Source organism: Mastigoproctus giganteus, chromosome 10 (assembly GCF_048544385.1).
Source record: "Mastigoproctus giganteus isolate SK-2022 chromosome 10, ASM4854438v1, whole genome shotgun sequence".
NCBI lineage: Eukaryota > Metazoa > Arthropoda > Arachnida > Uropygi > Thelyphonidae > Mastigoproctus > Mastigoproctus giganteus.
This window is the reverse complement of record NC_143584.1, coordinates 148,097,171-148,112,887: the sequence shown is the minus strand read 5'-3', so window position 1 is coordinate 148,112,887 and position 15,717 is coordinate 148,097,171. Positions and strand designations below refer to the sequence as shown.

At 35.9% G+C, this 15,717-nt stretch overlaps 1 protein-coding gene across 4 annotated transcripts in view; it reads right to left on the bottom strand.

The window, feature by feature from the left end:
* The window catches only part of Epac (Exchange protein directly activated by cAMP), a 110,030-nt gene that overhangs the window by 27,247 nt on the left and 67,066 nt on the right, over positions 1-15,717 (bottom strand). For all 4 annotated transcript variants that reach the window (XM_090382822.1, XM_090382823.1, XM_090382824.1 and 1 more), the window contains one exon: positions 6,156-6,216. In XM_090382822.1, coding sequence (XP_090238948.1) covers positions 6,156-6,216 — 61 coding nt within the window. The remainder of the gene's footprint in view (positions 1-6,155; positions 6,217-15,717) is intronic.

Below are 15,717 nucleotides of genomic sequence, written 5' to 3'. Positions count from 1 at the left end.
CATTTACGAGATGAATTTTTTACTCCTGTACATTTGTCACCAGTTAATGAAATTGGAATATGACACTCATGAGGGTAATAATTAATGTTTCAGTAATGGACATCTATATAATTGCACATTTTCTATCTATTATTAATGGGAAAACACAGCGTATAAGCTAATATTTAATACTACTTAAACTATTTCCAGGTGTGGTTAACAATTTCCTGCAGCTCCCAAAAGTAAATGTTTATTAAGGGTGGAAAGTCTGGGCGTTTTCTTTATGTTGCAGGTGTAATGCTGTCTGCCGGAAAGGTGGACTTTTTTTTTCATTGCTGTACTGGAGAATCGAGGCAGACGGTAAAAGGTCATTGCCTTTTAGTATGTGTGTCTGAATTAATCGTCGGACAGACGTTAGGAATTCTCGAACTCAGAGGGGGGTAAAGTCATTTAGAGAATTGTGTTTACGAAGGCCACGAGCACTCTTCTGGATCTCGGCATAATTTCAAGATGGTTGGAATGACGCATGAGGACAATATTTTAATGTACTTTAGTAGATATATTAGTGGTAGTGGGGATTTCTCGAGATATGTCAGTCTCTGAAAAACAGTGGTAATCCGAATTTTAGCCGAGAGGTGTCGCATATAGATTCCTACTAGAACTTAGATATCTTCTGCTTTATATTTTCATTTGAAATCCTCTTTAAATCACTTTAACACTTCACATTGCTTTACTTGAACGCCTTCAGTCAATAGGTATGCCCTCGATAAGACACTTACAACGTTGTTTTCTCTTTCCCTAGATTTATACGGCCAGCCAGTTTTATCTATCCAGTTATCAGAGTAAGAAAAAGCTAAGAATAAAGCCAAAGTTTTAACTAGCGACAAGTTCCTCCCTCGAAGCTATTGTACTTCATATCAGCAGATAAGGTTCACTAGAAACTAAAAAAACATCAGTTGTATTCACAAATTGTTTACCTTCTTGATCATCACGCCATGGCATTTCGGAAAGGTTTCCAAAACGACTGAAGAAAGAATTAGTTTAGACTTATACACTTCCCTACCAACCTTAAGTTGCCAAATTTAATGAAGTTTGTTATTTCTATAAGCTAGATACTCGCATTAAGGAATTATCTGACCTCATCAGAAAACAAGAAATAGAATAAGCCTCAATGGTTTTCTTCTCGCTCTCAGAAAATTCGGTATTTTCCGACCATTTCAGCAGTCGGAAAAGAAGGGAAACGGATAGGCGCCAGCAATGTGTCAAAGTCATCTTTAATGAGTCGAAATCCGACATAGATGGGCTAACCGGCAAGGCATTTGTCAAACATTATAGCAAAAAAGAGCCGTTAGTAGGGATTTATGAATATGAGACATTCCCAATGTCAACTGACGACCGCCAATGTCAGCTTCATTCAGCGTAGGATACCCTCAGTACAGACATTGCACAACAGCTAAAAATCAACCATCTGCAATCCATTAGGTATCTCCGAATACTGCATTTTCTAGGCGGCTTACATAAATTGAAAAGAAAAAAATTTAAGTGCATTACAGTTATAATAATTCGTTTTATATTTATTTATTTAATATCCTGTTGGTCTACAAGAGGATTATATTAACTGACTAACAGTGGAAAAGCATGAGAACAAAAAAAAAAAAAAAAAAAATAGAGTAAAGGGAGACAACAAATTTATTTAAAATAAAAATTTCAGTGTGGTGGAGTAACAAAGTTAAAATCTTGAAATGCAGAGCTATCTGGTCCTAAAAGTTACTCCAAAATCCGTGCTGACCAACTTGTAATAAATTTCAGTATTGATATATAAGCAGATATTTGAGACGGCTGGAAATCTTCAGATCACGTGTAAACTTGAGTCACTTGACCTTAGGACCAGCCCAGAACAGATCAAAAGTATCTCATTAATCCCAGATATTTAAAGCTTGGGTAATTACCAAATATTACAATGAACAGCTGGATAAAAAAAGAAGCGATTGATGAAAATGAAGAAAATTTTCATCAATCAGAAGAATTTCATAACTATTCGGAATAAGGAAAGACAGCAGCAAGGTCTCTTACCCACGCTACCCAATGGGTTAACGCAGACATCAAATAAAGAAGAAAAACTTTCAAGGAAAGAAAGTTTAGGGAAACCACAGTGACCACTTCCTTAAGAGACATCGGCCCTATTGAAATTCCCAAACACTCGCATTTCTGTCATGGTTTAGTAACAGCAAAAGAATTCCGGGGGTGATCAAATAAACACGACAACATAAAAACATGTCCCATACGATTATTGCCTATTATCTCTTCAACGTAATATAACAGCATTTAAATTTTACAGAAATCATTATTGATTACACCACGTTTTATTTTCAATTTGATAAAAATAATATTGATTTTTTTTTTCTACCAAAAGCAGGATTCTCCAGAATATTCGCGAGAAACTAATTATTTTAAAGAGTAAGATCACGGTGCACACAGAATAAAACATGACGAATACAAGAACGGATTGAAATAATTTAGACGAGTTCTTTCAGACAAGCAAAAAAGAAAACCATATAAAATCGCATTGAATGATTCAGCTTATGGAGGGCGACCTACCAACTTTGTCAAAAACATTTTTGTAAAGATTAATGCAACAGGAAGACTAGCAACTGGCTAACCACAGCAGAGATGGGGAAAATGGCAAAATCTCAACTGTAGTTTGTGGTAATCGGATTATGAAGACACTTCCAGGAAATAGAAATTGTGTCATTAAAACCTTTTCCATGGTCGCTTCCTCACTTGGCCAATGATTTATCCATAATTTACAGCAGGATGTCAGAAAGGGCTGTTTCAGCCATTTAATATCGTACATATTATTCTAATAATGCGTCGAAATGATTCTCTGATAATGGGCAGAATGGTCCTCTGACGCTTCCAGGAATAATACATATATTAAGAATAGTATGTATATTTTATGAAATTGTTTTGTGATAGGTGTTTCAAAATAATATTCTAAATTGATGTAATGAAATGTTATTCATTTTCCATGGTCGCTTCCTCACTTGGCCAATGATTTATCTATAATTTTACAGCAGGATGTCAGAAAGGGCTGTTTCAGCCGTTTAATATCGAATATATTCTTCTGATAATGCGTTTTTTCTGTCTTTGCATCTATTATAGTATAAAGTGTACTCTTTTTAATTTATTGAAAGTAAACATCACTAAAATGGCACAAGGGTTGAATCATTAAATTCAAATGTATAACAACGTTATACTTCTCTCATCTTGAAACCGGGAGGCTAAACTTGTTGGACTCCATCTAATTAAGCAGGGAAACAATCTTTCAATTATATATTTTGAAAATGCGTGGTATACCTCAGAACGCGATCTTATCTGAATTGCTATACTCTGCTGCTCCAGAACTTTTCCAATATCACCGCTCTGATTCTATCTGCTAAATTAAAACCTTTAAATCTGAATGTCGATTACACGAGGTGTTAGAAAATAGTTTAGTAATGTTACTTAACGTTTATAAGTACAAATGCATCACGTATTTTTTCTAGATCAAGAACTCAACCTTGTGTGACAACATCCAAATCAATCCACTTCAGAAATAGGTCGAATTAGCTAACATCAAACATTTTTCAACAATAAAAGACGAGCCCAACCTCTCTACCATTGCACCCTGGTCAGATCAATACCTACATATAGACGCAGAAAGTACTACAATGCATTTGCAGGAGGAGGCTTAATATATTTCGGATATCTTCAAATTGAGTTATTGGCATTTCTTACTTGTAAAAGAATGCCAGTACAGAAAATCTCAGTTTCAAAGCTGTGGCGATCTATGGAATCAAATAGATTATTGTTTATTGTCCAATATCATGTACACCTTTTTGAAATCCACAAGTTTTGGACTAGGGTCGTTAAGTTTTTCAACTAGGTTTATTTTCTTCAAGAAAATTGACCAAAGTAGAATATAATGAGATTTACTAACTCCAAGTCAAGACGAAACTGTAGAAGTAAACATGCAGCAGACGTTGATGAATTCAATGGCACGTATTAGACATAGTTTCTATTAACTATGGTGCTAATACTACTTTTGTTGTTTGTATAAACATTGCTCCAACAATGATTGGGTTTCAGTTCACGCTCCCTAAAAGATGGATTGCAGAGTTATTTGCAACCAGATAGGAGTGTTATTTTGACATCCACCGCACGTGGTGGAACTGAAGCCATTGAACTCTTAAAAAAGGGACTTTGTAGTGGCTCCACCTACATCACAGAGGGAAAGATCACTTTAATAGTAATTTCACTTGCATTTTTTACCTTTTTGCTTAATAGATTTTCTTGTACGATGACAATGCTTTGTATTTGTCCAATTCTATAATAATCATAAGGAGTCATTATAAATTCGGTCTTGAGTCTCACATAATTCAGTATTTATATTTCGACTCTACCGCGAAGGGTGGTAACTGTACTGTGTTCCATAAATCAAACACAACTAGCCACATATCAGCACTTAAACTACGCCATTAACTGTTCCTTGCAACAAATCAGCGCCACCTACGTATCGCTTCATAAAAGCCCCGTGGAAAACACCTTCCCCGAACTAAACCGAACCAGGACACTGCCAGTTTCGTGCTTTGATTCTCTGAACACGGCGCATCAACTCCCACTCTCAAAGATGTTACTACCCGAAAGTCAAAGGTCAGGCGTTACTATTATTCAGCTTGGAAAATGTATTCAAGCCCGCAGGATGAGCAGATGACTTAGTTCGTCCTTGCCGAAGCATCGGTGAACCATTCCCGACACCACACTCTTCGCGGAAATAACGGCCTAAATATTAATGAGTGAAGGACAAACGAAAAGTGAGTGGGCGAATCACGAACGCATGTCATAATAGAATATCGTTAGTTACATAACACATTTCAAATGCTGCAGTAACAGGCCAGGTTTGATTATAAATTGCAGACTGCATCATTAATATAATAACAATAGACCGCTGTTGCCAAAGCGAATACGAATTCAGACCAAGCAAGCTTGTGCAGTCTTTAATTTAAGATCTTAAGAAGAAGAGGATGCCGATGTTATCCCAGTTAATACCGCTGTACCGCAATTTATCTGGTGCTACCCTTAACTGATCAATTTATGTCAGTGGGTGACCTCGTTTATAGGCTCTGACCTGGCCGTTTAGATTCGACGTAGGCGAGGTACCAGAAGCGGCCATGCCGGGAGACCAGTGCAGGTCATTCGTCATTGCTTGACAGGTTTAACCAGTCGGCATGGTGTACCTTGCGTAAATATTTCTCCAGAAAACAGCTGCTCTGTCAACCCACTACTGCGTCTTAAATTTCTGGTGCTCGAAGGAGTAACTCACGAAGATGTGCTTAAATACAGTTAAATAATTTATATCCTGAAAATAATTTAAACATCTTTGAAATCTATGTTGGATTTTCATCCAGCAAATTTATAAATTCAATTGGGCAGTCCGTGTACTATGTTACGACAATTATAAGGATTTTTGGGATCGACAGAATCCCCTCCATAAAATTACATCTCGAATTCAAGACCTCCCACGTATTTCAAGATCTAATATTGAGTTTGAATGTATAAAAAAAACATTTAGGAAAAAATAAATCTCGCACACCGAATCTTTGAAAAAGGATTCCTATTTTTTTAACTTGAACGACTTATTCTTCTGGTGTGATCAGACAATACTATAGGAAGCTGCATACAGAATTCTAGCTTTTTATGATGAGGATTTGTCCAGAATTTGTCAATGATAACCCATGAACTCCAAAAAAGTAATACTAACTACTTAACTATTTCATTTTTCAATTATAATTATGGCCACAATAAGTGGATATCCTCTTATATTATAACGAAGTCACTGCAAAGGAGTGCCATTAGAAAAACATTTTTTGTATTTAAAACGTTAATCTGATTAGATTTTATAAGAGATCACCAAGACCCCAATCTCTAAGGATCTCCCGTGACTTTTCTCCCATCTCTGCAAACCACTCTGATAGACTATTCCATCGCTTTGGCTAACGAGAGCGAAAGAATTTCAAATAAAACTTGTTCTATTTGACATAAAATCATGTGACAATTTTTGGACATTCCAAAATCTTAAATCGGACAACAAAAGACAACCATAAACAGCAAATTACGGTACAGAAATTACCACTCACCTGTCAGTGTGCGTAGAGTACTTAGAGGAGAAACAATATCTTCCATGAGGTGGCGGTTCCTCTGAAAGAGAAATAAAATCTGGTGAAACGCTGTTGTCAAAGCAACCACGGAAAACAGTTTTCAAATAGTTCGTTCCATCGGTATCTATCTACAACTTTTGTCACCGGTACCGACAGCTATCTTTCGAACACTTGTCACAAGCGTGGACAACAAAACAATATTAGAAAGAGGAAAAGGGAAAGAAGGAAAGGAAAGAAAAAAAAAAAAAAAGGATCGCGAGGGCGCGCGCACACGAAGACATACGAGGAAATGACGTCACTGTAATGCACCAGAGCATCGGCAACCAGAAAACGAGATAGAGGAGAAGGGAGAAAAGAGATCGAATTAATGCGGCTCCGTTTAACGAGGCAGTTGCCACGTGTTTAGGCGGTGGTGTCGTATGTGCGGTGATTTGCGGGGGCCCCTGGTGTCGGGGCGTACGGACACAGTGTTTGAAGTTGGTTGTCGGTTGGCAAACACTGTCGTTTTTGTTTTTCGTGTAGAGAGGCGTGAAAAGCAAAAAAAAAAAAAAAACACAGGCGTTTGAAATCTTCCCGTCACGTGACCTCAGATTGTAAATAAAACCGGACACGAGGGAAATTAAAAGCCGGGAATTGATGAGCGATCATTAGCAGTTGAGTATGTATTACGTTGGAGAGTTCCAGATATGTACCATTTAAAAATCAAAAGAAATCTGTCTCAAACTTAATGTATTCAATAAGAGTTTATAAAGTACAATACGATTTCCAAACTGCATTTGGTATACGATATTATCAAGTCCACTGACACTGAAATAACTGCTCAACAACAGGCTTGGCACGTAACCCAGGCAATGAAACGATGTATTAACTTATTTGTGAACGGTTAATGGCGAGAATTGCTACATCCGGTGTTAAGCAGGTGGTCTGACGTCATCAATTGAGGTCTGTTTAGTTCTGTTGGCACAATTGTTATGGTTAGTCTAATGGCACAAGAACAGCTCAATGTCCTGTTACGAATATCACAAAGCCCTGTCACCTGGCGCGCGAGTGAAAAATTCTAATCTTTGTTACAGTGATGTCTTCTTTAGGCATGCATTCTGTGGATTCGAACAAAGAATACCAGTAATTTAAAATTAAAATTTTCAATTTTTAGAAAGTTTTTGTTCATATTCTGGCTCCAAGATTATGAATAGAAACATACTCGGTCCAAGAAGAGCAAAGTAGTTGATTGCTAAAGCAGTCAATACAACAGTGTTCAATTAACAACGAACCATATTGTTTGTGGAAGGGTACAGATTCGTAAACATGGATCATCCCAACACCACAACTAATCTAATATATTTTATATTATTAATAATTTTTACATCTTGTTTTCCCTATTAAGATATCTTAATTATATGATATGTCAATCACGGATAATATTATGTGCTGTTAGACTCCAATATACTACTAAGTTTATGAAGCTAGATTTGATCAAACTTGACCATATTACAAGAACATTTTTGGAATAATAACAGAAGAATCTTTGAATATTCACCTAGTACAATTAGTCCTAAGTGGCGATTTAGGGCTTATGTGACATGATGTTCAGATGGGGACATTTTAATATCAGATCATACACGACAAATAGCAAGATTTACTGAGACGTATCAACTCAATTAACATCCCCAAACATACACGACCCAGAAGTAGACAATCCATGAATTATTTAAGTGATTGGTCAAAACTGAGCGAATATATTTGAAATATGATTCAGCATCCCAAATTTCTGAACTAATAATATTTTAATATCCCACAAAATTCAAAACCTTGTAAACAGAAGATGACTAAGCCTAACAGGTGTGTCCTTCTCTTATTTATAATAAAATACATTTACTAGTAGGGAAAAGAACACAGATATATCAAAAATCAGGTGTTTGCTAAGGAGATAAGACTTATTTTCTTCTTGATGAACACTGCTATGCTAGCACAGTCAGAACTTTGTACCGGGAGGTATCAACGAAAGAAAGATTGCTGATGAAATACTTTTCATTGCCATTTTAATAAAACCCATTTTAACCAGTAATTTACTGCTTTCAAATGCTCTGTATTCCTGTTGCGTTGTCTGGTTTTTATAATTTCTGGATGAAGTGATGAGCAAATGATCGATTGCTTAATCCAGTTCAAGTGCAAACATATTTATGATGTTCTGAGTTATGATAACGTTTTTTTTTTTTTAAACCCTGGCAGATGTCCTTCGAAAATTCCGTTAGCCTTTGTAAACTTCAATGAATTCTATCTTTTCTTATTTGTACCGCAAACAGGCACAGACGCGTGCCATCTGTTGTTAATGCGCTTCCGTGCATAACGGTAAAGTTTGAACCACGAAAAAAGAAAAACAAAAAAAAAAAAACCAGCCACCAATTATAGAAAATAAGCATCAGAGAAACCTCATTCGTTATTCAAAATGCTTGTCGTGTCTCAGTAAACACGTCATCACAGCGTAGTGAGTGAATGCATTTAATGTCGCGTGCACACCAAATTGTTTCAACAAACATCAACGGAACAGTAGCTAAAAATCTTTTTTCTTACTTTTATATTTAAATCACATTTAAATTTTCGCCAATATATAGCCCAAAAATGGCAAACAGAATTCAGTTATCATTATCGTGTCTAGAATGAAAATAATTGTGTTTGCATTACTGTGTTAAGCATAAAAGAAATACCCTTCTACAATTTTTTTTAAGTGTCGTAGTAACATTTATATTACAGTCTATAAGCCCAAACATTGCTCAAAAAAGAAAGGAAATAGATTTGTAAAGGGTCAGGGTCGACCCAAAGTAGCTTTCTTAGACTTAATAGTAATTTTTTGTAAAGTACGGTTTCCAAATATAAATAAATGCAAATGAGGTCAAATATTTTAGATCGGGCTTTCTTTTTTAAGATACATCTACTTTTCACATTTTGGGAAGAACATTTAAAGTACCAAGGACTGTTTTTCAACTTAAGTTCAGCTACTGAACAGGAGAATGCTGATCCTCCGCCAAACAACATCAGCATTGCCAGATACGTTTAGAAGTGATACATGAAAGCCAGTTAAATTAGATGCGAACAGTTTCTTTCCGACAAGATTTCTCATTTCCAGAAATAGGAAAACATACAATTTAAGTACTGTATTTCCTACTTAAATTTTTCCCTTTGCTATACAAGTGGTTAATTTATCCCCATTTCATTTAAATCTTCCTCCCGTTCTTCTAAATTATAATCTTAAAATAAATTTCATCAACAGGCACAACATCTCTTAGTACAGTGACGGCACCACCTTCAATTGATTCTAAGAGCTCTTCAAAATGATACGATGCCTTTTCTTTCCAATGTCTGGAACTAGGTGTAGGAGTTGTTCCATCGACATCTCTCATTTGTGAATTTAAAGATACATAACTAAACCTTGAGTTATCCTCAAAATCACTATCATATTCTTCTCTGGGTAAAACATAACAATCCTCTCCCTCTTCCATATTCCCTTACTCGGTCAATTGTGGATCAAAGGTAAACAAGTTTCCTCCACTAAGTCCAACATGACGCCGAGCTTTAAATTCTACCCTCTTTCTTTCTTTCCTGTTCTTTTAATTTAGCATTTTCTTTTTCTTTGAGCTTTCTTCACTTCCGTGATAAGAATATATTCAGTGTAATTCTTGCCAATTCACTTCCAAGTTGGGTACTCTCTCTTTCCACAAGATCTTCAGTAGATATTTCTTCTTATCTTTTTTAGCACAAAACCTTGAGAAAGAGCATGTCGATAGTGGCATTTGTTTCCTCCATTTGGACATTCCCAGAACCAACCATGTTTGTTTTTTTCGAAAGCATCCAGGAAAACTTTCCACATAATATCTGTTTTTGGCAATTTTTTTTTACCACTTGTAACTTGTCTTCATCATCGCGAAAATCAACATGGGTATTTCTCTTTCCACTTTTAAGTCATGAGAAAATTTACATGTTCTCCGTCTGTCTGTACCGCGTTTTCACTTTAATTATTCCTTGAACAGTTGCAATTTTCCAAATTTATCCTCTCTCATTATGCCACCAAAATATCCCAATTTCCTTTTTTTGACAGCAAATAGTATTTTCACATTCTTTCCAATATTTCAACATTCATAACCCTTTCTCTCCAAGAAATTTTGAGTATCCACATCTTGGTAAGTTTTCACCTTCCTCATTTAACACTTCCTAAATATTTGTAAAAAAAATCATCTCTATCTTTTCGCTATATACTATTAACTGCATCCATAAATTCATCTGCAATCCGCATTCTTTATTGATATCATTTCATTATAATATTTATTGCCGATATTATGATGTCAACCCCTGGCCAATGTGTCGTGTTGCAAATAAGGTCTAACGTATACCATTTTTTGTGTTGCGATAATATCTTTTGACACACTCTACCATTCTTTACAAATCCGATCTCATCCGCTAGAATTAGAGTATCAACTGCATGTCTGCCCTGGCGTCCTTGATGATTGCTTATGAATATAATTTGAAAAGCACAGTACGCATCCCTGTCTTACCCCTCTTTTGACATCAATCTCTTCTGTCATTTTATATAGCATCGAACAGATTTACAACTATATCAATTTGTCCTTCTTTGATTGATGTCACTAACTCTGTATTGATATCATCTGGACCTGCAGGTTTTCTCTCGTTCGCTAATTTTACAGCTCTTCATCTTTATATACATCTGGGCTACTTTATATTGTTTGGCTCTTTTGTCATCAAATAACTCCAGAATATACCCTTTCCATCTGTACAATTTTTCTTGTATGCCCACAATAATCTTTCTGTTTTTATTCTTTAGAATACTTGGTTATCTTTTTATCCTTTCCTAATCCTAAAACTACTTTTAGTTTTTGTACATTAAAGGCACAATGTCTTTGTTGGAACATTTCCATCTCTTTGCAATTTTCTGCCATCATTTGCTGTTATGAGTTTTCATCTCATTTATTATTATTATCAATTTATTTCCAAAGAAATGTCCGTTTACAGCTATCCACCTAGAGGGCCACGGGTTACATGATAATAATGAATAAATAAATATTGCCATACTGTTTACAATCTGTAAACAGTATGGCAATATGTACAGAGTACTCAAATGAATTGATACAATACATGGCCTAAAACAGCATCTGATTACATAAATACGACAGTAAGTGGATAATATAGCATCCCAGAAGTTATATCACCTACGGTTTGACCAGGGCATACATATCTTCCAGAGAGGCCGATCTTTACGTTTTGTCCTCGCAGAGCTTCTGACAGTCAATGGATAACCTATTAAATATTGCCATGGAATTAAATGGAACCATGTTATCCAGTGAGGTCATGCTACGCAGCTTGGATCTGAATGGCAGTGCGCTGGTATGACTTCTATTACGATCTGACAGTCCAGCAATGATCTTTCAGATATCAGGTGAGCTTAAATTTCCGGAGAGAAGCTGGGTGAAGATCACGAGGTTCCTGGAGATTATATGATACTTCCAATGTAGCATATTTCAATTAGAGAACGTGTCAGATTTTGAGATTGTAGGTGGCAGGCATGCGACCTTATTTAGCCATTTTAAAATCCAGTATTTCAAGGATAGGAACCTGGTCTGGTAAGATGGAAGTGCCGAGGACCACATCGTTGAAGCATACAATGGAATTGGGGTTATACAACGGAGAATATATTTAGTAATAAGATGTGGGTTACGGAAGTTGGAGATCTCCTGTTTCAAGATTTCCTGTTTTATTTGGAGATTTCCTGTTTTATTTCCGAGTGGCATTAAAATGGGGCAAGAACGTAAGGTCTTTGTTCCAGGCGAGGCCCAAATCTTTATGCCGGGTGACTTTTTTTTTAAATAGGGAGTTCCCAATCATGATGTTCACATCGTTTATATTTCTCTTTTTGGTTACAGAAAGTTGAGCAGTTTTTTCGTTGTTAATGGAGTGTTATGCTATATATTTCTCGATATTTTTATTTGTTTCTTGTTTTATATGTCCAATATCTCTTCAGTTATCCATTCTCCCTTTCTGTTTTTCTAGCTCTATGTTTATTTTCACCTGCGGTTTGACCAGGGCATACATATCTTCCAGAGAGGATATGTATGCCCTGCGTTATATCGTAATCCTTATTCTTATATTTCAGTTCCGGTAAATTTTTAATCATGTTTTTAGTTACTTTTTAGATGTTGTGGTCTCAACATATATAGATTAATTTCTTTTTTTATTTTCTTGAGATCCATCAGATCACTGGATTGTGACCTGATGTCAATCTTAATCTGGGTATGCTTTTGACGATTTAGTGCTGCTTCTGTTGGTTTTTGAAATCTGATATAATCAAACTGATTTCCAACTATATTCATCATGTTGACCATCTCATTTCACTTACTCCAAGAATATCAACTTTCAACCGTTGCATCTCTTTCACGATGTTGTGTGCTTTACTTCCTTCAAACATGCTTCTCACGTTCCAGTTCTCACAGCTGAAATGGAGATTCTTTGCACGCTCTGGCCATCTACGTTTTCTGGGAACTTAAGGATCATATTATTGGTGTTTTCAGCCATGATGCTTGTTAAACTGCACCGAGTTGCTTCTCCTTCGCTTTAAAACAGCACTAACGGATATATAATTACAAAGCTGTTAACCTTTATTATTGTAATTTAATTATTATTCTTAAAGGGATAAAAATAAATCTAATATGGCAAGAACGTGGACCACATTTTTTTTTGTTCTACGCCAAAGCAACTAAGGCTGTAAGGCACGAGTATGCTTTGTCTTTAAATTGCGTTTATTATGCAGTCGATTTGCCTGTTGGCTGGACTAAAAACCTGGATTTGCGGGATAAAAACCATTAAACTCTCGCCTTAAGACCTACTAAGTCAGCCACGTTGTGAAAAAGCACATAAAAATTCCTCACGTCATTGGCGGAACTCGAACTCAGGCCTTTTTACAAGTAGATTATATCCACTTCCTATCCACACAAGGGTTTATGACCATTATTCTTGGTCATAAACAGTTTATGATCAACAACAAATAACAAGGTTCTGGTTAACCATGAATTGTTTACAGACAGGGACAAGGAAGAAATATTACACGATATATATATTTCTCCTCAGAGAAACTGTTATTCAGAGAAAGGAAGGAAGAAACATGCCCATATAAAGTCATGAAACCCTAATTATTTATTTTTTTTGTGTGTAAATAAAACCAAGTTTTAATCACGTTTAGATAAGGTCAACAACCAAAGAACTTATATTTGTTTAACTTAATTAAGCGCTAATTGATGCCGATACCAACAAGATAGTTCCCATCTTCTCCACCCTCTTAAGTCTTAAGAACAGTTCCGACGCTGCCAACTTCTAAGCTGATATTAATTAGCCAATTAGTCTGCATTTAACCCGTTAAGTTAGTGACGTACCACGGATGCATGGGTGTTGTGGGCGATAAGAAAGAAGCTCTTTGGGTGCTAATCAGCGATACTATTAATCTGGTTATGTCACTACTTATATATTAAAAGGAAGTTTTAAATACCTAAAACTCTGTCTGGCCACCTAACCCCAAGAAGTTTCAACTTAACACTTCCCAGCCACTGGTTCATTACATACGCGTGTCAATCTAATAATCGTACGCGAAGTACCCTTTGCCAAATGGTGTAGTGGTTAGCTTCCTAGTAGTGATATCCACAAGTTGCTTATTCAAACCACAAGACCTCACTAAAATATCTTTTCTACTGTTTTTAAAATCGCTGTAGCTATAAGGAAATCTCTCTCTCTCTCATTAATATAGTCAATCCAGCGTATATAAAGGTTTATTTATTTATTTTTCAGGAGTTCAACGAGTTGCATGTATAGCAAACAGCAATGATCTATCCAATCACAAAGCTAGAATGAGATAATGGAACGCAATGAAATAAACGGACAAGATCTCAATTCAAACTTCTCTTAATTTAAAAAGGTAAGTTAAATGATTGTGTACAATATGTATTCTGGTCAGAGCAACTCTTCCATTTTGTTCGTGCGTAAATTGAGTTCAATGAGACTCGTGTAAATGTCCAATACTCCAACTTGGAAGAACATCCTTTCACCATTGTTGGAAGTATTCATCTGTGTTTATCACAAACGTGTGAACATCACAGATTTGTTTTGAATATATCTGGACACGCACTGACTAAGGGCTCCACCCCTTTTTACTCTTGGCCTATTTTGCTGGACATTCTCCAAGTATTTACGAGGTAATGCCACATTGGATGGGATTGCTGCATTTTAGGATGCCAAGTCTAGCTGAAGCACAGACGGGTGCCCCACAGTTCAATCTCGGTCTAATCAAAGCTCGATATAATTGCAAAGTGTGTAATGATCAGCAACTCATGACAAAGCGAATATCGCTTTGAGGATACTTATTTTGTTTATATAAATTGTAGAGAGATGCTTTAGATGTTTCTGCAAGTTCAGGGCAATGGCTGAATCAGGATGCACTTGATGTTTTTTTTTAAAAAAAGGGTATATCCAATATTTTTATTCCACGTGACGTATTTTGTATCATTCTATTGTGCGCGTATTTTGCGAATAAGAAAGAGATGTCATCAAGCATGTAAGTATCGACAGAGTGTGAAGTATATCTGGTTTGAGGAATTAATTGCGATTGCAATGAGTGTAGCGCTAAGGACTGAGCCTTCGGGAAATCCATCTTGGTGCGTATTAAGGAAAAGGTTTTACGATTGAGAACTTGAAACGGAAATTGCTCGGGAAATTTTTCGTAATTTTTGGTAAATGGCCTTGCACCGGATATTCAAATAATTAGACAGAAAGCCATGTCTTCAAGTTGTACCAAATGCTTCTCTTGCTGTCAAGAAAGCATAACAAAGTCCTCGTTTCCAAGGAAGGTAGCAGGAATATTTATTTCGTCTTCTACCATTAAGCCTAATGAGAACCTTGTTTTTAGGAAACCGTACTGAAGCGACTTAAGAGATAATTAGCTTTCCGGAACTTAGTCAGGTTAACCAATTTCTTTACTCCAGTGTTTTTTGTAATTATCCCGTGCTTTTTTTATTTTCTTTAATTAAATCTTTTAGTTCTCTTGTCATCCTTTTGGCGTCTTTATTTTGCTTGAGTTATCCACTGGAATGAATTTATTAGAGGTTTCCAGGAGGAATACTTCTTATAATGCATTCGTGGCTCGTAGTTTACAGTTGTCTCTCTAATTAAGAAAGCCCCCTCACCCTTTCCTTTGATTACTATAATTTTATAATATTATCATTAAGAAGAAAATAAAATGAGATACTGTCTGGATTTTTATTAAAAAACAGGTAAAAGACATTTGGGTCCCTTCTATTTTGCTGACATACTGGAATAAAAATAGCTAGTTAAAAATAAATATATAAGATCCCACTTCGCGTATTGCCAGTCCCTGATTTCTAGTTAAAAAGAGGTAAATTAAAATTACCCGTAACGAGGCAAATTACACTTGTTTGCTTAAACAGATTTTTTTATCATACTTCTCAGAGTCATTTTCCTGCATCACACTCCC